This window comes from Capricornis sumatraensis, chromosome 3 (assembly GCF_032405125.1).
Source record: "Capricornis sumatraensis isolate serow.1 chromosome 3, serow.2, whole genome shotgun sequence".
NCBI classification, from domain to species: Eukaryota; Metazoa; Chordata; class Mammalia; order Artiodactyla; family Bovidae; genus Capricornis; species Capricornis sumatraensis.
The window spans coordinates 171,906,266-171,930,021 of record NC_091071.1 but is presented as its reverse complement, the minus strand read 5'-3'; the positions used below and the strand labels follow the sequence as shown (position 1 = coordinate 171,930,021).

Here is a 23,756-nt window from a genome sequence, read left to right as displayed (position 1 = left end):
TTGCCTGGAGAATCCCAGGGACAGAGGAGCCAGGTGGGCTGCCGTCTATGGGGTTGCACGGAGTCGGACACGACTGAAGTGACTTAGCAGTAACCAGCTGGAGGGACAGTTACAAGGACCAGAACCAAAGTTTCATGACTTCTGCCTTTGCTGTTAGTAATGTGCTGCTTATAAAAAGTTACATCAACCTGCTTTATTGTTCTGGTTTTTAAATTTTTTTACAAATTCTTGTGTTTTTGTTTGTTTCAAATATATATACATCTAAAGTTGGCACAAGGGTTGGCACCAGAGCTAAATTTTGTGCTCTTTTGGCTAAAATGTATAGAAGAAATGCTTAGAATTTTAGAATTTGTTTAATTTTCCTTTTTTCCAGAGAGATACTGTTTTAAGAATTTTAAAAATTCATGCTCTTGCCAAAGACACAGGGGTATATTTATTTCTGAACAGATGGTGGCCATCCGTTGGTACCCCTGAAAATTTATAGGATCTCTAAGAATGCAGCTCTCATTAGGACTCCGTGGGAGTTAGTCTAGTTCAGACAGCCTGGAGCCCCCTAGCAGGGAATTTGCTCTTTAGGAATAAACCTGGGCTAGGCCTACGTTGACAGAGCAGACCCGAGAGCCTCGAATTGGGGAACTTAAGATAGGGGATGTAAACCTCAACCCTGGGGAAAGGCCACCGTGACTGCTTGAGAAGTCTGAGGCATGGGCATGGCCATCGTGGTAGGTTCTGAGGGCAGAAGTGGGGGTAGCTTTTCTTCAGGGGAAAATGGAAATCTGGGGAATGCTGTAATTTATTGAATAGTCACTCTTTTTTTTTTCCTTCTCTAAATTCATTTGGCTATTTCAGGCATACCAAAATGTTATAACTTAGTTTGTTCATACAGTTCCGCATAGTTGGAGACTTAAGAGCCTTGGGGGAAAGGTAGAGAACGTTTATTAGGACTTTTCCAGTAATCACTAAGCAAGTTTGGTAGCCCTGCCTCAGCAAAGGTGTGGCGGTGGGGTGGCGGGGGTGGGGGAGGGTAGGGGTTTGAAGGGGTAGAGGAGCTCTCTAAGAAATTCTAACCCATTCACTTACACAGAGGAGTGTTTAATGTACATTCATACCAGGAACTAACTTATATTACCACTTCTGGGTCTTAGGGAAATATTTTGGGAGCATATAGATTGATGATAACATAGTTGATAAATAGGCTTTATAATGTCCTGGTCCATCAGTGACTATATTGATTAGTATTGTGTTTTAGTAGGCTGTGATATGAGTATTGGTGACTCATCTCTTTCTAATTTAAGCTGGTGGGCGAGCAGAATGTCACTGGCCTTCATTCCACTTTCTAGCCATTATAAATCTTATGTTTATGTTTTGTGATTTTATGTTTTTCTTATGAGGGACAAAGATAGCAAAAGCTAAGAGCAGCCAACTTTCTTCCTTGATGGGACTCGGCTGGTGGCACAGATGGCCCCGGTGGTTTGACTAAGCAGTTCTCAGTCTGAACTTAATCTTGTCTCCAGATACCAGTGGTTTAGATTGTTGTGTAACCTCTGCCTTATAGAAGACTCCTTAGTGTGGTCTTGCTGTTTGGGGACAAACAACAGACAATTTACACTACTTCCAATTTTTCATTTCCCCACATTTTAAGACGTGCGCACGCACTCAGTTGTGTCCAACTTTGCAAGTCCATGGAATGCAGCCCGCCAAGCAAGAATACTGGAGCAGGTTGCCATTTCCTTCTCCGGGGGATCTTCTCACCCTGGATGGAATCCATATCTCCTGAGTCTCCTGCATTGGCAGGCGGTTCTTTACCCCCAGGCCACCTGGGAAGCCCCATTTCAGGACATCTACAGACAATTTAAAGTTAGATATCCACTGAAAGGAAAGGGCCATATTTTTAGATACTGATTTTTAATTATCAGTGGATTCAGTATGATTTTGGTGTGAATAGCTGTGAAGAAAAAGCATAATAAAGAGTGAGTCCAAGAAGCCTCTGTTTTGTCATCTTAGAGACTGTAGGCACAAAGCAAGGATAGAATCCAAAGCTGAGACCCAACTCTGGGGAGAAAACAAGACCGTGCAGTCAGTTCCAGAGGTAGAGCCTTTGTGCACTCACTGGGCTAAGTCCCCGGGGGAAGGCGGCCTTAAGCGGACTTTTCCAGCCTTCTCTCAAGTCCCTAAAGAGTCCTACGTGGGGGATCACAATAGTTAAAGTGGGGAATGTTACAAAGGATTCTCTTGAAAGGTGGAAAAGTGAAAGTCGCTCAGTCGTTTCCGACTTTTTGTGACCCCATGGACTATACAGTCCTTGGAATTCATCAGGCCAGAATACTGGAGTGGGTAGCCTTTTCCTTCTCGAGGGGATCTTCCCAACCCAGAGATCGAACCAGGTCTCCTGCATTGCAGGCGGATTCTTTACCAGCTGAGCTACAAGGGAAGCCCTGAAAGGTGGAAACGTATCTTAAAAAGAATGTAATGGAAAGACGTCAAGATGGATTGTTAAAAGGGAGGAAGTAGAAAAACTGATCAGATAGTATGACCCCATTACAAAATATGGGTAAGTATTGTTCTTTACATACGCAGAAGATTATTTGAAATAGTTTATACCAAATGGTCAATTATAGTTGAGTATAGTAGATGTTTACTTTCTGCATTGTCTGTTTCTACATACCTTGAATTTTTACACAGGCCTATTTTGCACACAATAGAATGTAAGCTCAATGAGATTAAAAGACGCTTACTCCTCGGAAGGAAAGTTAGGACCAACCTAGAGAGCATATTAAAAAGCAGAGACATTACTTTGCCAACAAAGGTCCGTCTAGTCAAGGTTGTGGTTTTTCCAGTAGTCATGCGTGGATGTGAGAGTTGGACTATAAAGCAAGCTGAGAGCTGAGGAATTGATACTTTTGAACTGTGATGTTTGAGAAGACTCTTGAGTGTCCCTTGGACTGTAAGGAGATCAACCAGTCCATCCTAAAGGAGATCAGTCCTGGGTGTTCATTGGAAGGACTGATGTTGAAGCTGAGACTCCCAATACTTTGGCCACCTGATGCGAAGAGTTGACTCATTTGAAAAGACCCTGATGCTGGGAAAGATTGAGGGCTGGAGGAGAAGGGGACAACAGAGGATGAGATGGATGGTTGGATGGCATCACTGACTCAACGGACATGAATTTGGGTAAACTCCGGGAGTTGCTGATGGAGAGGGAGGCGTGGCGTGCTGCGCTTCATGGAGTTGCAAAGAGTCGGACACGACTGAGCGACTGAACTGAACTGAAGCTCAGTGAGGCCAGGAACCACCTTTGCTCTTGTCTTCCCCTTTTTTCCTTTGCCATGATATATGGTGATTGGCACACGGTAGATGCTCAGTAAATACTTGCTGAACAAATGTTACCCTTTGTCCAGGAAAAATAATAGGTAGGCGCCCAAGAGAAGAAAGGCGGGCCTCAGTGACTGCAGTGCAGTGCCAGTGCCGTGTAACTCAAAGGCTCTGAAGGCGGGATATCTCAGTGTTACGTTAGACCAAGCCAGAGACCTGCTGTCTAGTGTCAAGCTGTTTGTTGTTCTTGAGTAAGTTGTTACTGACTTTATTTCTAAAAAATAAAAAGAGTTTCCACTCTTAAGCCCCCTTCCTTGCTGTGCAAGAGATTCAGGAATTTCTGGAAGTTACATGGGCAAGGGAAGAAAACTCCAAGGGACAGTTGTCAAAAAGCCATTTTTTCTGGCAGTGGGTTGATTATGCTGCAGGGCCAGGGAATCTAGGCACAAACCACATGTCAGCCAAGAACTTAGAGAAAGGCTGTTTGCCTTGTCTTATTCCACTTTACTGCTGGCTCTTGCCTTCTCTCTTCCCGCTTAGTCCTAGCCGTTCTCTTTGTCTTTGTGGTAGCTAGAGAGAGAGAACTCAGATCCCACATTTCTGTTCCAGAACCTTCCCTCCAAGGAAATCCCCTTGGTTAGAAAATGTGTTGACTGCCCTGTATATCGTCTCAGGTGCCAGAGAGAAAGTGGTACATTGGCTTGTTTTCTTCTGAATACATTTCATTTGAATACATTTTGCTCTGTGTCAGGAATAGTTTGTGAAAGAAAATCTGATCTTGGGAGACAGTGACTGGGGCTTTGGCCTTTACCCTCGCTACTCTCCGTCCGTGTGCTGCCTGTTGCCTGTGCTGACAGCCTGTGCTGACAACCTGTGCTGCCCAGTGACGTGCCTGACACTGTCCCCGTGAGTGATGGCTGCCAAAGTAGGGCTTTCCATTTCTACAGGTGCATTTGATCATTTATTCGTAACAGTATCATTTCCAGCCTAGAGGTAAAATTAGTAAAATACGTGACATTTCAGAAAGAAGATTTTAACTAGACACTGAGAGGTTCTAGTTAGATTAGATTAAATATCTTGTATGTAGCTATTACTTTAGTTCAGTTCAATTCCGTCGCTCAGTCGTGTCCGACTCTTTGTGACCCCATGAACTGCAGCACGGCAGGCCTCCCTGTCCATCACCAACTCCCGGAGTCCACCCAAACTCACGTCCATCGAGTCGGTGATGCCATCCAGCCGTCTCATCTGCTGTCGTCCCCTTCTCCTCCTGCCCCCAATCCCTCCCAACATCAAAGTCTCTTCCAATGAGTCAACTCTTCACATGAGGTAGCCAAAGTATTGGAGTTTCAGCTTTAGCATCATTCCTTCCAAAGAACACCCAGGGCTGATCTCCTTTAGGATGGACTGGTTTGGACCTCCTTGCAGTCCAGGGTCCTCTCAAGAGTCTTCTCCAACACCACAGTTCAAAAGCATCAATTCTTCAGCACTCAGCTTTCTTCACAGTCCAACTCTCACATCCATACATGACTACTGGAAAAACCATAGCCTTGACTAGACAGATCTTTGTTGGCAAAGTAATGTCTCTGCTTTTCAATATGCTATTTAGATTGGTCATAACTTTCCTTCCAAGGAGTATGCGTCTTTTAATTTCATGGCTGCAATCACCATCTGCAGTGATTTTGGAGCCCAAAAAATAAAGTCTGACACTGTTTCTACTGTTTCCCCATCTATTTGCCATGAAGTGATGGGCAGATGCCATGATCTTCAATTTCTGAATGTTGAGCTTTAAGCCAGCCTTTTCACTCTCCTCTTTCACTTTCATCAAGAGGCTTTTTAGTTCCTCTTCACTTTCTGCCATAAGGGTGGTGTCATCTGCATATCTGAGGTTATTGATATTTCTCCCAGCAATCTTGATTGCAGCTTGTGTTTCTTCCAGCCCAGCGTTTCTCACGATGTACTCTGCATGTAATTTAAATAAACAGGGTGACAATATACAGCCTTGACGTACTCCTTTTCCTATTTGGAACCAGTCTGTTGTTCCATGTCCAGTTCTAACTGTTGCTTCCTGACCTGCATATAGGTTTCTCAAGAGGCAGGTCAGGTGGTCTGGTATTCCCTTGTCTTTCAGAATTTTTGCACAGTTTATTGTGATCCACACAGTCAAAGGCTTTGGCATAGTCAAGAAAGCAGAAATAGATATTTTTCTGGAACTCTCTTGCTTTTTCCATGATCCAGCGGATGTTGGCCATTTGATCTCTGGTTCCTCTGCCTTTTCTAAAACCAGATTGAACATCTGGAAGTTCGCAGTTCACATATTGCTAAAGCCTGGCTTGGAGAATTGTGAGCATTACTTTACTCGCGTGTGAGATGAGTGCAATTGTGCAGTAGTTTGAGCATTCTTTGGCATTGCTTTTCTTTGGGATTGCAATGAAAACTGACCTTTTCCAGTCCTGTGGCCACTGCTGAGTTTTCCAAATTTGCTGGCATATTGAGTGCAGCACTTTCACAGCATCATCTTTCAGGATTTGAAATAGCTCAACTGGAATTCCATCACCTCCACTAGCTTTGTTCATAGTGATGCTTTCTAAGGCCCACTTGACTTCACATTCCAGGATGTCTGGCTCTAGGTGAGTGATCACACCATCGTGATTATCTTGGTCTTGAAGATCTTTTTTGTACAGTTCTTCTGTGTATTCTTGGCACCTCTTCTTAATATCTTCTGCTTCTGTTAGGTCCATACCATTTCTGTCCTTTATCAAGCCCATCTTTGCATGAAATGTTCCCTTGGTATCTCTAATTTTCTTGAAGAGAGCTATTACTAAATTTTATTTGGAAATGATTAAGTGGAAAAAATAAGTAGTAGAGTGTATTTCTATTAATATTTAGTAAGTTAAGTGTCTCTGTGGAAACACATTTCTGATTTATATTAGTCTAGCATTGTTTCTGAGCCAACGTGTTGTCAGACGTGATTGTTTTCATTTTCTGCCTTGCTCATAGTATTTAAGGCACCTGTAGGTTTTACTTGGTTAGCTTTGTTTATTATGTTAGTTCATAATATAGTTTGAATTTGTTTAAATCATTGCAGTGATTTAAAGCTATAATATTCTGGGATATAAATGTAGTCATAGAAGCATGATAATTTTAAACTTAAGCAGGCCTATTTTACAGCTTGAAAACCACTCAGCACTTCAGAAGCTAGGCATTAATGAATTTAAGCCAGTGGTTTACTTAGTGTCTCCATATCCAGGTGATCAAAGGAAATAATTGTCTGTGTTGCATAGATAAAATTAGGAAATAACACATAAATTATTTGATGGGGTGAGTCCACATTAGAAACACTTTTATGTTGAGTAATGAGATTTTATTCCAACAATAGGAATTTCTGATTAGACAATTAGAAAGTTTGCTCCCTAGAATTCAGAAGGAACTGCTATAAAATTTTGCATTAAATTCTGAGTCAGTATGCCCCATTGGCACATAATGAATTGAGATTACCAGCTAAGGATTAGGGGTGGATTCCCTGAAGGCGAGGAACTCCAACGGAAAGGAACTGTGGTCTTTATATGTTACTCACGCTCTCATTTAGAAACTAGCTATTTGAATACTTTGACAGCCAGTGTGCGTATACTTCAGTCTGTGCAAATCTCTCGGGGATCTCTGAAACCTTTTTGCTAGCCAGCTGGGACTCTCAGAATTAAAACAAGTCTTAGTTTCTTTTTTGTGAGAAGAATGACAGCTCCCTGCTCTCAGGTGCCTTTCTCCTTTCTTGGTAGAGTGTTGAAGCAGATTTGAAATAGAAATACAGTGTAGCGAACTGAAAAGGCCCTTGTCCTTCCTCTCCCCTGACTCTAGAGAGGGTAGAGCAGACTGAGACACATTTAGGAATGAGGCAGGGCATAGGCATGAGCTGGGGGCCAGGGTTGGAATCATTCATCATCTGTACTGTATCTGGCACCCAGGAGTTTGAAAGCACATGCCCTTCCAGACAGGGCAGCCAGTTGTTGCTCTGGGGGATTGTAGGCCCAATGTTGCTAAATATTCTGATATTTAGAAGAGATGCCAAAAGTAGATATCTTTATGTGAAATGTCAGTTAAATATTTTTTTTACTTCATGTAGAAGAAGGTCAAACAAAACATGTTTATGGGCCAGGTTGGTTCACTGGTTTATAACCTATGCACCTGACCCTTCCTGTGATTCTTGTATTTTGTTCCATCCCCCACTGATCACATCAATCAAGACTGGACTTCTGTAGAAAGGACTTTGAATTAGGGGCTGTCTGGCAGTCCCACGTATTAATTAAAATTAATTAAAAACTGCCATGTGTTAATGGGTTTTTTACCTTCTCCTATCCTTGAGTTCCTTGTGCTCCTGGAAAACACGCACCTGTTGACAGCACCCCTCCAGAGTCCAAAGACTGCTCCCTGTTGTGTTGCAGTCCCCAACACCTGACCAGGGGGCTTTCAGGCCGCTTAGCAGGAAAGGGAGCAGTCTTGTGATCAACAGGGTAGTTGAGTCTCTGTGCAAGTCACTCAGTCATGTCTGACTCTTTGCGACCCCATGGAGTCCATGGAATTCTCTAGGCCAGAATACTGGAATGGGTAGCCTGTCCCTTCCCCAGGGGATCTTCCTGACCCAGCAATCAAACCGGGGTCTCCTGCATTGCAGGAGGATTCTTTACCAACTGAGCTATCAGAGGTGTTCCTCAAATGTTACAGTATAGAGGCCTCCTATGCCTAAGGATGGTGACTTCTTCCACATCAGGGTGTTTTTCTGCCATATTCTTGGAGCAGACACCCAAACAGGGGACATGAGACTGGTTATTCACAGATTTCACAGACCAGCTAGATTTGAATCTGGACGTAGACAAACTGTTGCTTTGATAGGGACTGATGGATAGGAAGTAATAGCTGATGTAGATTTAGGAACTGAGGCGTTTTCTACTTCAGAAAGTCAAGTTCCCCTTTTTTGGAATGACCTAAAAAGTTTAAGAAGTAAAACAGTTGGGTTTTCCCTAAGGCTTTCAGATTATTCTGAAACTGGTCTGTGATGTGGGCAAATCTGAGAGTAACAGTGAATGTTGAAAAACCATGCAGAGCAAATAAACAGCCTCCTCTTTTTAAAAAAAAACCCAAAACTTTTCTCTCAATCAGAAAATAATAATTAAAATATTAAAAATAAGTTACAAATGTTGATTACTTCCAACTTTGAGAGTAGAGATGACCACTATCTTACATATATGTCCTCTCAGACTTTTTCTTTTGCATACATACTTATTCTTTCCACAAAACGGAGCTCATATACTATGTATACTGTTTTATAATTATGTTTTCCCACTGATTCTGTCATGAGTATTCTCCCATGTCATTGAATATTCTTCCTGTTGTGTGTCAGTCAGACACATGAATGTCCAATTTATTTAGTCAATTTTCTGTTGAATATTTAGCCAATTTATTTAGTCAATTTTCTGTTGAATACTGATTTTTTCTTAATATAAATATTATCGCAACAAACACACTCTTACACAAATCTTTGTGTGTATCTCCAGTTTGGGAATGGGATGCTGTATCAGCAGATACAAACATTTTGAAGACTTTTGATACAAACTGTCATATCTGACCACATCCTTTCAGGACCTTATTAAAAATGCTAGTTCATGGCACCCCTAGCTTTATGCTTGAGGGGCTTCAAGAATTCACTTTCCCATTTCCCTGAGTGGCCAGTGAAATCCTCTAGATTTCCTTTCCTGTCTCTTTTTGTTCTTTAATGAAAAGGACAGCTTAGGGAGCAGACCTAAGGTACTCTATAATACGGTTTCACCTAGCAGTCAGGTCATCAGGCTGTTACTTATTTTTGATACTTGTGCCTGGTAAGCAGTTGTAGTAATCACAGTGAAACCTGAGGCAGCCTCATTTCCTTATTTCCAAAGTTGTGGTTAACTGGACATACTGGAACAGCTTCACTTGCTCAGTGTAGGCCTCATTTAAGTTGAGAGACATTCGTGTCTTTATGTGAATGACCCGTGCGGCCTATCCTGTCAGGGTGAATGACCTGGAAAGGGGGAAAAGGAAGGAGTTGGTGGAGAGGGCAAACAGTATTTCTTCTGGGGACAGAGCTTTGATTTATGAGCTTAGTTTCCTGCAGAGACAGCTGTGTGGTCCCTAAACAAGTCTTGTCTTGTATGATTAATGTATGCTGGGGATCTCCTAATGGAATTAGGTACTTCCCGAGATGAAGCAGTTGCTCTTCACTCATTCTTTTCGTGTGCACCTGCCTTCCTGATAAGCAAACGCCCCTTTACCCCTGTCTCCATCAGCCACTGTTTAAACTAAAAATCTGGCAGCCTGCTCCAGATAGGTTGTTTCCAGAGCCTCGTGTATCACGACACTGACCCTGTTCTGCTCTAAGCACTGGGGAGACGCACACAGAGTGAGGGTTAGAGGCGTGGTCTTGGAAAGACTGAAAGAAACTTGAGAATACACTTCCAGCTTCTAATTGTAGAGTGCTGTCAGTCCCTGGCTTCAGAGAACTTAAACGCTTTTTAGAAATAAGATAACATGCACAGGAAAAGATAAAAACCAAAACAAGTTTAAACAGAGCACAGGGTAGTGGTTTAGTGCCAAGTGAGAAACAGCAACAGTAAGGGTTTTCAGACTTCAGAAGGATAGAGAACATTGGGCCCTTAGAAGTCAGCACCTCATCCTGGAGAGTTTTGTGGGTTTTTTTTTTTTTTAATTTTTAAAAATTTATTTAATTTTTTATTGAAGGATAACTGCTTTTCAGAATTCTGTTGTTTTCTGTCAACCCTCAACATGAGTCAGCCATAGGTATACATATATCCCCTCCCTTTTGAACCTCCCCCATCTCTCTCCCCATCCCACCCCTGTAGGTTGACACAGAGCCCTGTTTGAGTTTCCTGAGCCATACAGTGAGTTCCTGTTGGCTATTTCACATACGGTAATGTAAATTTCCATGTTACTCTTTCTATACATCTCACCCTCACTTCCCCTCTGCCCATGTCCATAAGTCTATTCTCTGTCTGTTTCTCCATTGTTGCCCTGTAAATAAATTCTTCAGAACCATTCTAGCTTCCGTGTATACGTGTTAGAATATGATATTTATCTTTCTCTTTTTGACTCACTTCACTCTGTATAAGAGGTTCTAGGTTCATCCACCTCATTACAACTGACTCAAATGTGTTCCTTTTTATGGCTGAGTAATATTCCATTGTGTATATGTACCACAACTTCTTTATCCGTTAATCTGTCGATGGACATCTAAGTTGCTTCCACATTCTAGCTATTGTAAATAGTGCTGCAGTGAACAATGGAATACATGTGTTTCTTTCAATTTTGGTTTCCTCAGGGTATATGCCTAGGAGTAGGATTGTTGGGTCATATGGTGGTTTTATTCCTGTTTTTTTAAGGAATCTCCATACTGTATTCCATAGTGGCTATATCAATTTATATTCCCACAAACAGTGCAAAAGCATTCCCTTTTCTCCACACCCTTCTCCAGCATTTATTGTTTGTAGACTTTTTGATGATGGCCATTCTGACCAGCATGAGGTGATATATCATTGTCGTTTTGATTTGCATTTCTCTAATAATGAGTAACATTGAGCATCTTTTCATGTGTTTGTTAGCTGTCTGTAGGTCTTCTTTGGAGAAATGTCTGTTTAGGTCTTTTTCCCACTTTTTGATTGGGGTGTTTGTTTTTCTGGTATTCAGTTGTATGAACTGCTTGTGTATTTTGAAAATTAATCCTTTGTCAGTTGTTTTATTTGCTATTATTTTCTCCCATTCTGAGGGCTGTCTTTTCACCTTGCTGACTTTTGTTTTTATTTCCATTAGTCCTGGAGGTGGGTCATAGAGGATCTTGTTTTGATTTATGTCATCGAGTGTTCTGCCTGTTTTCCTCTAAGGGTTTTATAGTTTATGGTCTTATATTTAGGTCCTTAATCCATTTTTAGTTTATCTTTGTGTATGGTGTTGGGAAGTGTTCTAATTTCATTCTTTTACATTTAGCTATCCAGTTTTCCCAGCACCATTTATTGAAGAGGCTGTCTTTGACCCATTGTATATTCTTGCCTCCTTTGTCAAAAATAAGGTACCCATAGGCTCATGGGTTTATTTCCGGGCTTTCTATCTTGTTCATTGATCTGTGTTTCTGTTTCATGCCAGTACCATACTGTCTTGATGACTGTAGCTTTGTAGTGTAAGCTGAAGTCAGGAAGGTTGATTCCTCCAGCTCCATACTTTCTCAAGACTGCTTTGGCTATTTGGGGTCTTTTGTGTTTCCATATGAACTGTGAAATTTTTTGTTCTAGTTCTGTGAAAAATGCCATTGGTAATTTCTACGGATCACATTGAAGCTATAGATTGCATTTTGTATTTTCACAATATTGATTCTTCCTACTCAGGAACATGGAATCTCTCTCCATCTGTTTATGTCATCTTTGATTTCTTTCATTAGTGTCTTATAATTTTCTGTGTACAGTTCTTTTGTCTCCTTCAGTTCAGTTCAGTTTCTCAGTCGTGTCTGACTCTTTGCAACCCCATGGACTGCAGCACTCTAGGCCTCCCTGTCCATCACCAACTCCTGGAGTTTACCCAAACTCATGTGCATTAAGTTGATGAAACCATCCAACCACCTCATCCTCTGCTGTCCCCTTCTCTTCCCGCCTTCAATCTTTCCCAGCATCAGGGTCTTTTCAAATGAGTCAGCTCTTCACATCAGGTGGCCAAAGTATTGGAGTTTCAGCTTCAACATCAGTCCTTCCAATGAACACTCAGGACTGATCTCCTTTAGGATGGACTTGGATCTCCTTGCAGTCCAAGGGACTCTGAAGAGTCTTCTCCAACACCACAGTTCAAAAACATCAATTCTTTGGTGCTCAGCTTTCTTTATAGTCCAACTCTCACATCCATACATGACTACTGGATAAACCATAGCCTTGACTAGACGGACCTTTGTTGACATAGTAATGTCTCTACTTTTTAATATGCTGTCTAGGTTGGTCGTAACTTTCCTTCCAAGGAGTAAGCATCTTTTAATTTCATGGCTGCAGTCACCATCTGCAGTGATTTTTGGAGCCCCCCAAAATAAAGTCTGACACTGTTTACACTGGTTCCCCATCTATTTGCCATGAAGTGATGGGACTGGATGCCATGATCTTAGTTTTCTGAATGCTGAGCTTTAAGCCAACTTTTTCACTCTCCTCATTCACTTTCTTGGAGAAGGCAATGGCACCCCACTCCAGTACACTTGCCTGGAGAATCCCATGAATGGAGGAGCCTGGTAGGCTGCAGTCCATGGGGTCGCTAAGAGTCAGACACAGCTGAGCGACTTCACTTTCCCTTTTCACTTTCATGCATTGGAGAAGGAAATGGCAGCCCACTCCACAGTGTTCTTGCCTGGAGAATCCCAGGGACGGGGGAGCCTGGTGGGTTGCTGTCTGTGGGGTCGCACAGAGTCAGCCACAACTGAAACGACTTAGCAGTAGCAGCACCATTCACTTTCATCAAGAGGCTCTTTAGTTCTTCACTTTCTGCCATAAGGGTGGTGTCATTTGTCTCCTTGGGTAAGTTTATTCCTAGATATTTAATTCTTTTTGTTGCAGTGGTGAATGGGATTGATTCCTTAATTTCTCTTTCTGATTTTTTATTGTTAGTATATAGAAATGCAAATGATTTCTGTTTATTGATTTTGTATCATGCAGCTTCGCTAAATTCACTGCTTAGCTCTAGTAATTTTCTGATACCGTCTTTAAGGTTTTATATTTACAGTATCGTGTCATCTGCAAACAATGAGAGCTTTACTTCTTCTCTTCCAATCTGGATTCCTTTTATTTCTTTTTGTTCTCTGATTGCTGTAGCTAGGACTTCCAGAACTATGTTGAATAATAGTGGTGAAAGTGGACACCCTTGTCTTGTTCCTGACCTTAGGGGGAATGCTTTCAGTTTTTAGCCATTGAAAATAATGTTTGCTGTAGGCTTATCATATACGGCCTTTACTATGTTGAGGTAGGTTCCTTCTGTGCCCATGTTTTGAAGAGTTTTAATCATAACTGGGTGCTGAATTTTGTCACAGACTTTTTCTTCATCTATTGAGATTATCATATGGTTTTTATTTTTCAGTTTGTTAATATGGTGTATCACAGTGATTGATTTGCATGTATTGAAGAATCCTTGCATCGCTGGAATAAACCCAACTTGATCGTGGTGTATGAGCTTTTTGATGTGTTGACGAATTCTGTTTGCTAAAATTTTTTTGAGGATTTTTGCATCTATGTTCATCAGTAATATTGGTCTGAAAGAGTTTTAGAAGGCTAGGCATTAGCTCTTCTCTAAATGTTTGATAGAATTCTCCTGTGAAGCCGTCTGGTCCTGGGCTTTTGTTTTTTGGGAAATTTTTGATCACAGCTTCAATTTCAGTGCTTGTAATTGGGTTGTTCATAATTTCTATTTCTTCCTGGTTCAATCGTGGAAGATTGAATTTTTCTAACAATATGTCCATTTCTTCCAGGTTCCCCGTTTTTTTGCTGTGTATTTGTTAATAATAGTCTGTTATAATCCTTTGTATTTCTGCACTGTCTATTGTTATCTCCCCTTTTTCATTTCTCATTTTGTTGATTTGATTCTTCTCTCTTCTTTTCTTGACGAGTCTGGCTAAAGGTTTGTTGATTTTGTTTATCCTCAAAAAACCAGCTTTTAGTTTCATTAATCTTTACTGTTGTTTTTTTCATTTATTTCTGCTCAGAACTTGATAATTCTTTTCTTCTGCTAATTTTGGGGGGTTTTTGTTCTTCTTTTTCCAGTTGTTTTAGGTGTAAAGTTAGGTTGTCCGTTTGATGCTTTTCTTGTTTCTTGAGGTAGGATTGTATTGCTATAAACTTCCTTCTTAGGACTGCTTTTGCTGCATCCCATAGGTTTTGAGTTGTCATGTTTTCGTTGTCATTTGTTTCTAGAAATTTCTTGATTACCCTTTTGATGTTTTTCAGTAACCTTTAGTTAGTTATTTACTACTAGTTATTACTAGTAGTAATATTAATTATACCAATCAATTATAATATTGATGTTGTTACTATTATAGTCATATTAATTAATATTAATATATTAATAATATAACCAATAGTGTAAATATCAACAGTTATTAATGTTAATAATAAATATTACTGGTTATTACTTACTTGCATAGTAAGTAACCTGTTACATGTATAGAAATGTGTTGTTTAATCTCCGTGTGTTTGTGTTTCTTACAGTTTTTTTCCTGTAATTGATATCTAATCTCATAGCGTTGTGTTTGGAGAAGACACTTGATCCAGTTTTGGTTTTCTTATACTTAGTGAGATTTGATTTGTGACCCAAGATGTGGTCTATACTAGAGAATAAGCACTTGAGAAGAAGGTGTGTTCCTCTGCACTGGATGGAATGTCCTGAAGATATCAGTGAGATCCATCTCATCTAATGTATCACTGAAGACTTGTGTTTCCTTATTAATTTTCTATTTTGATGATCTGTCTGTTGGTGTGAGTGGGATGTTAAAACCTCATACTCTTACTGTGTTACTGTCAATTTCTCCTTTTATGCCTGTTAGTGTTTGTCTTATGTATTGAGGTGCTCCCGTGTTGGGTGCATAGATATTGACAATTGTTATGTCTTCCTCTGGGATTGATCCCTTGATCATTATGTAGTGTCCTTCCTTGTCTCTTGTAGTATTCTTTATTTTAAGGTCTGTTTTGTCTGATATGAGGATTGTTGCTCCAGCTTTCTTTTCCTTCCCATTTGCATGGAATATATTTTTCCATCGTCTCACTTTCAGTCTGTATGTGTCTTGAGGTCTGCAGTGGGTTTCTTGTAGACAGCATATATATGGGCCTTGTTTTTTAATCCATTCAGCCAGTCTGTGTGTTCTGGTTGGAGCATTTAATCCATTTACATTTAAAGTAATTGTTGATGTATATGTTTCTATTGCCATTTTTGTTTTTATTTTTTAACTGGGCCTTGAATGAGTGAGGTTTGAAAATTAGAGGCCTTTCCTCCAGGAGGAATGGTATAATTAAAGACAAGAGATGTCTGGAAATGAGTGAATCGTTTTGGCTGGTATGATGGGTGTATGTGAAAAACTCTTCTTTCTGTCACTCGGCTGCATAATTTGGAGATGAGCTTTGAAGCCCCTTTTCTTACAGAATGAGCAGCATTGTAAATTCTGTGTTTTCTTGCAGGGCCTACAGCATCTCTGTCAGGCTTCTTAGAATTCAGAGATAACCATCAGAGCCAAGGCTCCTTGTCTTCCTGATGGCCTCATGGGGCCACGCCTCATTCTGGCATACATGTACACTTAGGTTGTTTTCTGGAATGGATGTAGAGTGTGACTCAGAGTATGTGGGGAACCTAGTCCTCCCCAGGTGAAGTCCTGGCTAATAAAAGGTCTCCCTCTTTTGTGCAGGACTTGCTTCCCAGGTGGTGCTAGTAGTAAAGAACCTGCCTGCTAATGCAGGAGACATGAGACTCAGGTTCGATCCCTGAGTCAGGAAGATCCCCTAGAGGAGGGCATGACAACCCACTCCAGTATTCTTGCCTGGAGAATCCCATTGACAAAGGAGCTTGGTGGGCTACAGTTTACAGGGTTGCGAAGAGTTGGACACAAGTGAAGTGAGTTAGTACATAGGCACACTTCCTGGAGAAATTTACTGCCCCAGAGTGTTAAAGTTCTTGTGTATTCTCAATCAGGCCTCATAACACCTCAGGCTTTATTAAAATGTGAAGGTACTGGCTGTACACATTGGAGACTTTTATACTTTAAGTGAAGTCAGTACTGTGGCTGTAATTCAAGTGATTCACAAAAGATGAGGACTACAAACATTTAGACATAAATATCTCAGTCGTGTCCGACTCTCCATGACCCCATGGACTGCAGCCTACCAGGCTCCCCCGTCCATGGGATTTTCCAGTCAAGAGTACTGGAAAAAGGCCATTGCCTTCTCCAGGAGATCTTCCTGACCCAGGGATTGAACCCAGGTCTCCCACGTTGTAGGCAGACGCTTTACCATCAGAGCCACCAGGGAAGTCAGATATCTCCCTACCTTTTCATATACTTGAAAACAATACTTCTTTCATCTGAAAGCTGACACCTGAATACTGTACTTTTACCAGCAAGCGTGCTTCAAGATACTCGCAGATATTTTTTCTGCCTAGCTTGCCTTGAAAGACTGAGGTTTGAGCTTCATACTTTTTGGTAGGCTAGGAAATTACCCCTTATTAAACTGTAAAATCTCCCCTTAAAATTACATAATTGTTAACCATTTACATTATAATTTACCTCAGTTGAGTGGGCTAAGGGAGAAGAGCTAGAGTTGAGGTTTGGAGTGTCAGTTTTGCCCTTAAGTCAAGGGCTGTGAGTTAGGTGGTGTGCTGAAGTTCAGAGGTAGCTTCACAGGTTTAGAAGTTGAGTTTAAATTTATGAATAAACTGGCTCGGAAGGTGCCTGGACCTAATAAGTAATGTTTTGAGTTGGTTAGACCCCTGGCTTGTCCGACGGGGCACAAGTGGGTGTATTTATTGAACACATAGACTCCAGCTTTGCCATCTACCCTGTCTCTATCCCAAGTGGCAGCACTCTTGGACAGCCTTTGTAAGGGTGACTAGTGCCACAGGAGTTGGGCAAGGAGGGAGTGCATTTATACGCTGCCTAAGCCTTTCCAAAGTGTGGTTAAGATCTGTGTGATCCTTTATTTCTCATTTTTGGATGAGTTTGTAGCTCTGCTGGGGGAAAGTTCTCTTTTATCCCTTAATCTTGTGCTGTGTCGGGAGGAGAATAGGAATTAGCTCTGATAAATGGGTTTAAGCTTGGAGATGAATGTTTTTTCCTCGTTTCTTTTTTTTTTTTTTAAACATTTCTCTATCTGTGGCTGCGCTGGGTCTTCGCTGCTGCGTGTGGGCTTTCTCTAGCTGTGGCAAGTGGGGGGTGCTCTCTTGTTGGGCGCCCTCACGGTGGTGGTGGGGGGAGGCTGCTTCTGCTGAGCTCAGGCTCTAGAGTGTGGGCCTCCACAGTTGTGGCTCAGCGGCTGCAGAGCATGCATCCTCCTTTCTTTTGACTCCTGTTTACTGAAATTAGTTTTAAGGTTTATAAACTATTAACTTCTGTCTCATTTTCTTCTTGACCACTTGCTTCAAATTTAGGTTGCAGCTATTGACATTTTAATACAGTCCCATGAATACATTCGAAGATTTTTGCATTAACCTCTTAACACCATTTAATTAGTACTTCTTGGTGCTTCTCACCGGTAAATTATGTATCTGCATTTTACCTAGTAAGTACTGATCTTCAACACAAAAGGGTTAAATATACCATTACAACAGGTAGTTATCTTTCTAATAAATGCCCCTGGCATTTGACTGGCTCAATTCAGTTCAATTTACTAACGCACATAATTCTTTAAAAACTCATGTTTACATTTTTTATTGAGTATATGCAGGGATTGAGGTATATTTTTAAAAGTAGGATTGTACAGTACATCTGTGCAATGTAATATTATGCAGCAGTTGTTTGTGAAAAGTTTCTAATAGTGTGGAAAGGTGCTTAAGAAAAATAAACTATACATGTGGTACTCTTTCAGCAATATTAATATCTATGTGTGTTAAGAAAGAGAAAGAAAAGAGAGACATACAAAAATGAAGTAAACCAGATGCAAATAGTGGTTCTGTCTGGATGAAAGAATTATGAGTTATTTACATTTTTATTCTTTTCTGTTGTATGCAATTTTTTATTTTGACTGGGTATCACTTTTCCAATAAAAACGTAAATCCAGTAAGGGATTATAAATCATTTTACCACCTACCTCAGTAAAGATTTAAAATATAATGAATATCGTGAATATTCAACATTAAATTAATGCTTTCTGCAGAGAGACAATGAAAAATTTCCCCTCATAAATTTAAAAAATTACTGAGACTTTACCATTTAGCACATTAAGTTATCTTACATGTTGTTATAGTTTCCTGTAGACCAGTGTTTCTTAAACTGGGGGATGCTGGTGTTAAATAACAGATTTGGAAAACAGTCATTCATAGTTTTACAGAACTAATGTCAGCAGTTATGAAAATCCTGAAGCATTTTAATTCTATACCTTGTGAACTTAAGTTATTTAATTTTTGAAAATAAGTCTTTTATTGAAGTATGACACACATCCACAAAAATGCACAAATCTTAATTGTACAGCTTATGAATTTTCACAAAGTAAACATACCCTTGTAACCATATCACTTTATCTCTTGTGATGTACTGCTATATGTCTTTGACAAAATTTTCATAGCTCTCCACGTAGAAGATATTGTTTAGCATTCTGTGATCTCCAGAAGTTACACTCTTGATATTTCTGCTTGCTTTGCTTTCATAACTTCACTAACTCCCTTGTTTTTTTTACATTTTTCAAGAAACTCTGAAAGTTTCATTCAAAATATTGTTATTCTTAGTTCATGGTGGGAAAGTTTGGTTTTCGTAGATAAAAACTGCAAAAAAGTAATAACTTCAATATTATCGACATCTGACGTTTACGTTAGGGGCTTCCCAGGTGGCGCAGTGGCAAGGAATATTCCTGCCAGTGCAGGAGACACAAGAGACATGGGTTTGATCCCTGGGTCGGGAAGATCCTGTGCAGGAGGAAATGGCAACCCACTCCAGTGTTCTTGTCTGGAAAACTCCATGAATAGATGAGCCTGGTGGTCTACAGTCTGTGGGATCGCGAAGAGTAAGACAGAACTGAGAGCGCGTGCACATGCACACACACACACAGTGTTTGTGTATTTAATCTTTCTCTCGTTCCCAACTGTGGCACATGCTTTGCCCCAGTAACAGGTTGTGTGGAACTTGATTCCTGGGCCCTACATATGATCCAGCTTAGGTTGCTAATCAGAAGGAGCAGATCAGCAGCCAGTGCTAAGTATGTCAGGCCTAGAAATCCTAGACCAAGTTGAGAGGAACTTTAGAGATCATTTTGCCTCAAATGGAGAAACTGAGTCCTGAAAGGTGACATGTCTTGCTCAGGGTCCCAGAGTTGGCACCATAGCTGAGTCTAGAATCCTGATCCTCTATCCCATTTCTAAACCATGCTAAGTCCCTAGTCTCTTCTTAAAGCAATGTACTCCTCACGCAGTGAAACTGACTTCTCAAAAAGATAAATTACCTAACACGTTTTTCACCCAGACTTCTTAGTGGGGGTAACCTGATGGCATTGACCTATTTTGGAAAATATCCCTTGGGTTATTTTGGGTGAATGAGGGATGGTGTGGGGATGGTATAAATGCCAGTTGGTGATTGTTTAGAGCCATTTCGGGAGTACATTCAACTGGAATAACCCTGGCAATAGGGAAAGTGTGGCGTGATGTCCATTCGTGACCCTTCCCTGGGGACCGAGCTGTGTCAGGAGACCCGGCAGTGCCTCTGGAACACAAGCTCTCTATTTTGTGCTCTCCCGGCTCCTGCGCCTGGAGATAACAATAGATGTTGCATGACTTTTTGATTTTGAGGTTTGGTTTCAGGTGGCTGAAGGGAGACAAGTAAATAAAGCTGCCCTTTGGTTTTGTAAAGAATACCCGGCAACAGATACATGTATTTAGTAAGTGTTGATCACAGTGATTGATGGGCCCTGGGGATTTAATGTTTCATGAAACATATCTGTAAGGCCCTAGGCTGTGGAGCTGGCAATTTCTAAGGAGCAATCACCATTACCCTCCAAAAATCTTGGTTCTTTTGCTATGTTGGATCAGCGAAACGCACAGGAGTCTTGTCAGAGTAAACTGACGTCTGCCTACCTGTAAGTTTGTAGGAACAGGTGTCTTCTGAGTCTCCCCTGGCAGTCATCCTTGGCCTGACCTTCAGTGCCGGTCTCCACAGTCCAATCTCCAAACCCCTTCTATCCTTTCTCCCTCTATTCCCAGAGTAGATCCCTTCCTCAGAGGCCAGACTGATTGCTCTGGCCCCAGATATCTGCGGCTAGTGGTGCTTTTGAGCATGTTTCCCCTTATTTAGAATGCCTCGTCCTCCCCTTCTGCTTCTCCAAATCCTGCCCAACCTTCGAGGCCCAGCTCACTTCCCATCTTCTCTGCTCGGAACTCATGTGGTACTTCTCCCCACACCGTGCTATGGCTGATAGAGCCACAGTTTGGCCAGCGGGAGAAGAGAATGGACTGTGGAACTAGGTTGCCTGTGTGCCCTTAGGCTGAAGACTTTCCTGAATCCAGGTTTCTTCATCTTTAAAAATGGACTAATAATTGCCAAGGTTATTCAGCTTACCTCATAGTTGGACAGGTTAAATGAATCTGTGCCGTTAAAATCTATAGGACAGCGTCTGACACATAAGTTCTCATGAGATACTAGTCCTTCCTTTTAGCATGCGTCTAACTGTGGCCTCCCTGTGTTATGGTTTAATCATTTCAGGTGTCTGGTTATTGGCCTCTAGTGACGTCCGAAAGTCCTCTCCTGAAGGAAGGAGCCTGACATCATACTTCTTGTTGACCCTTTCAGCCCTGCATGTGCACATAATAGTTCCACAGTGCATGTCGCTTAAAATGAAACTATGACTGCTTTAAAGAAAATAGATGAAACAGGAGTGAAGAATTGAAGAGATAAGCTTCATTTCACAGATGGAGTTTTCTTATGATTCATAGCTCATGTAATTTGTTCCTTTTTTCATTGTTGTTGAGTCTAATGAGCTCTTCTGTCACAGTCACCACAAGTGTGAGCATCATTTAGCAAGGATGATAGCAGTTTCAGGAGCTTGTCTCAGACACTTGTCTTCTTGGCCCAGGGTGGGAGGGAATCTCAGAGAGTAGATTCTGACCTGTCAGGATGTCTCAAAGCAGGTGGGTCCTGAGCTGGTTGCTGTGAGCATATCTCCTGTCTGAGGAGCATGCGGAGTTCACCAGTGGGGAGGGGACCTTCCCCTTCAGCCACCCTCCCTCTGCTTTCCCCTCTTCCTTTGTTAGCAGCTCAGATACAAGTCACCATCTTCACTGTCGGAGTTCACAAATGTTTGAGGAGAAGCAAAAGTTACCCTCTGGTGGGAAGGCATGGGGACCCAGGCAGAAGCATTCAAAGGCTGGTTGTGGACGGGAATTGCAGTGGTGGCGGGATGCTCCACCATCCAGCCAGCCCTCAAGGACTTCAGCCAGGGTCTCCCGCAGACCCCCAGGGGTGCCCCCTCAGTGACGAAGATGCTGCTCTTTTCCTTCTCCTAGGCTGGAACAAGACATTAAAAAGTTAAAGGCCGACCTGCAGGCCAGCAGGCAAGTGGAACAGGAGCTCCGCAGTCAGATCAGCTCTCTCTCAAGCACCGAGCGAGGGATCCGCTCAGAAATGGGCCAGCTCCGGCAGGAGAATGAGCTGCTGCAGAGCAAGTACGTGCACCTGGTGGGCCTTCGGCAGAGGGCCAAGCAGCCTCGTATCGCTTTTGTCTTCGGGGATTGGAGTACAAGGTTCATGATGACAAAAGAATCTAGCAGAGGGGTTTTTAAAAATAAAATGTTAAAAGTATTGAGCATGAGATATTAATGTGTTACAAAATCTATAAAAACATTTAATGTTAACAAAACAGTTTAATAATACTATTTGTCTTCTCTCATTTAATAACTTCTGCTCTTAGTTTAAAATAGTCATTGAGCTTTTGCGACAATTTAAGTAAAATTGACCAGAAGTATTTCTGTCACAATTTGAAGCTCTTACTCCTTCTGAGTGAAAGTTTCCAGAGGATTAGACTCTCTGTACTTTGATTTCTGGAACTAAAAGTGGCATTGAACTTTGATTTTATTTGAAGAGGCAGACCAAAAGCCTGCTTTTCTTTTATGCTTTCCATTAATTCATTCTGGAATTACTTCTTGACTCAATGTGCGTCTATCTTTTTTTTTTTTAATCTCTAAGCATTGGGTGTCTGGGGTAGTGATTGCTACTGTAGGTGCTGAGCTGTCTGGGCTTTCCCTTGAAAGAGTACTCCTTCCTCATTTTCAGGGAATGTAACTCAAAAGCTAGAGCATTATGGACAAATAGCCTTTCCATTGTTTCTGACCCATGTATGTGTGTGATGGCTCTAACATTGTTGATACAGTGAGAAAAACTCACTATATTGATACAGAAAGCTAGGAGGAGGAGTAGCAAGGCAGAGAATGTGGCTGAAATTTCTCTCTGAAATTAAGCATCCTGTGATTCTAACTACAAGTTCTATTTTGGGATACTGGGAGAAAACACCTCCCAGCTGGGAAGGAAAGGCTGCAGTGGGCTGTGGCATATTGTATTCACGCAAAGAAAGACCTGCCCCTCCCACCCTTCCCCTCCGTTCCAGTGGGGCCGGTTCCGTCCCTCTTCCTTGATCTCAGACTGAAGTTCTACGAGGCAGTAGAATTAGCTCTCCAGTTATCTTCTCCTCTCTTAGAAACTTGTTTTATCCTGTTTTTTAGATTGCCTTCTGTAGATCACTTGCAGAAGTGAAGTGAAAGTCGCTCAGTCATGTCCATCTCTTGTGACTCCATGGACTGTATCCATGGAATTCTCCAGGCCAGAAAACTGAAGTGGGTACCCGTTCCCTCCTCCAGGGTATCTTCCCAACCCAGGTCTCCTGCATTGCAGGCGAATTCTTTACCGTCTGAGCCACCAGAAAAGCCCAGTAAAGCAGAGGCTAGGTCCAATTCTGTATTTTGTAAAGTAGCTTGTTTATTTGTTTTTAGGAATTGTTAAATAATAATGACAGTGTATTTTCCCTGGGCCCTCTGGGAGTTGACATCTGTGATCTGCTATTCAAATCTCCTGTTTGGTCTTAAAATGATAAAGAGAAGCCATGTCTTTCCAGGGTTTATGGTGAACACTTCTAATTGTAAAACTGTATGACAATCATTTCCATATAGATTACATAATGCTGTGCAAATGAAGCAGAAAGATAAGCAGAATATCAGCCAGTTGGAGAAAAAGCTAAAAGCTGAGCAGGAAGCCCGAAGTTTTGTAGAAAAGCAGTTAATGGAGGAGAAAAAAAGGAAGAAGTTAGAAGAAGCTACTGCTGCCCGGGCTGTCGCATTCGCTGCTGCATCGAGGTAGGTCCATGCCGCCTGTTGGGCTTTCCTTGGACTGAGAACGGGAATTTGATGCCTTGGGCAGGTCTGGAAATACACAGTCATGCACGGATGGATTGCTGTTAAGTACTGTTATGTTAACTGGTTTAAACTCTGTCTATGCAAGCTCAGGCGCTCATGACCGCTTCATCCCTTGTGACCTCCTCTATAAAGCAGGATGAGGGAATTTCTGTGCCCTCCACACCTGGAAGGCAAAATGCTGCTCAAAAAGGGGTTCCAGTCACTTTCTGTAAGACTAATAGTTACTGCGTGCTTTGAGAGAGCCTGTCTGGACTTTTGTTCCCTGCAGCACTGTCATTACTAAATTGTGTGTTTCTGGAGTTTTTATC

General features: G+C 41.5%; 1 protein-coding gene across 2 annotated transcripts in view; it reads left to right on the top strand.

Moving 5' to 3' along the window:
* The window catches only part of MACO1 (macoilin 1), a 68,625-nt gene that overhangs the window by 28,946 nt on the left and 15,923 nt on the right, over positions 1–23,756 (top strand). For both annotated transcript variants that reach the window (XM_068967753.1, XM_068967752.1), the window contains 2 exons: positions 21,550–21,708; positions 23,206–23,388. In XM_068967753.1, coding sequence (XP_068823854.1) covers positions 21,550–21,708; positions 23,206–23,388 — 342 coding nt within the window. The remainder of the gene's footprint in view (positions 1–21,549; positions 21,709–23,205; positions 23,389–23,756) is intronic.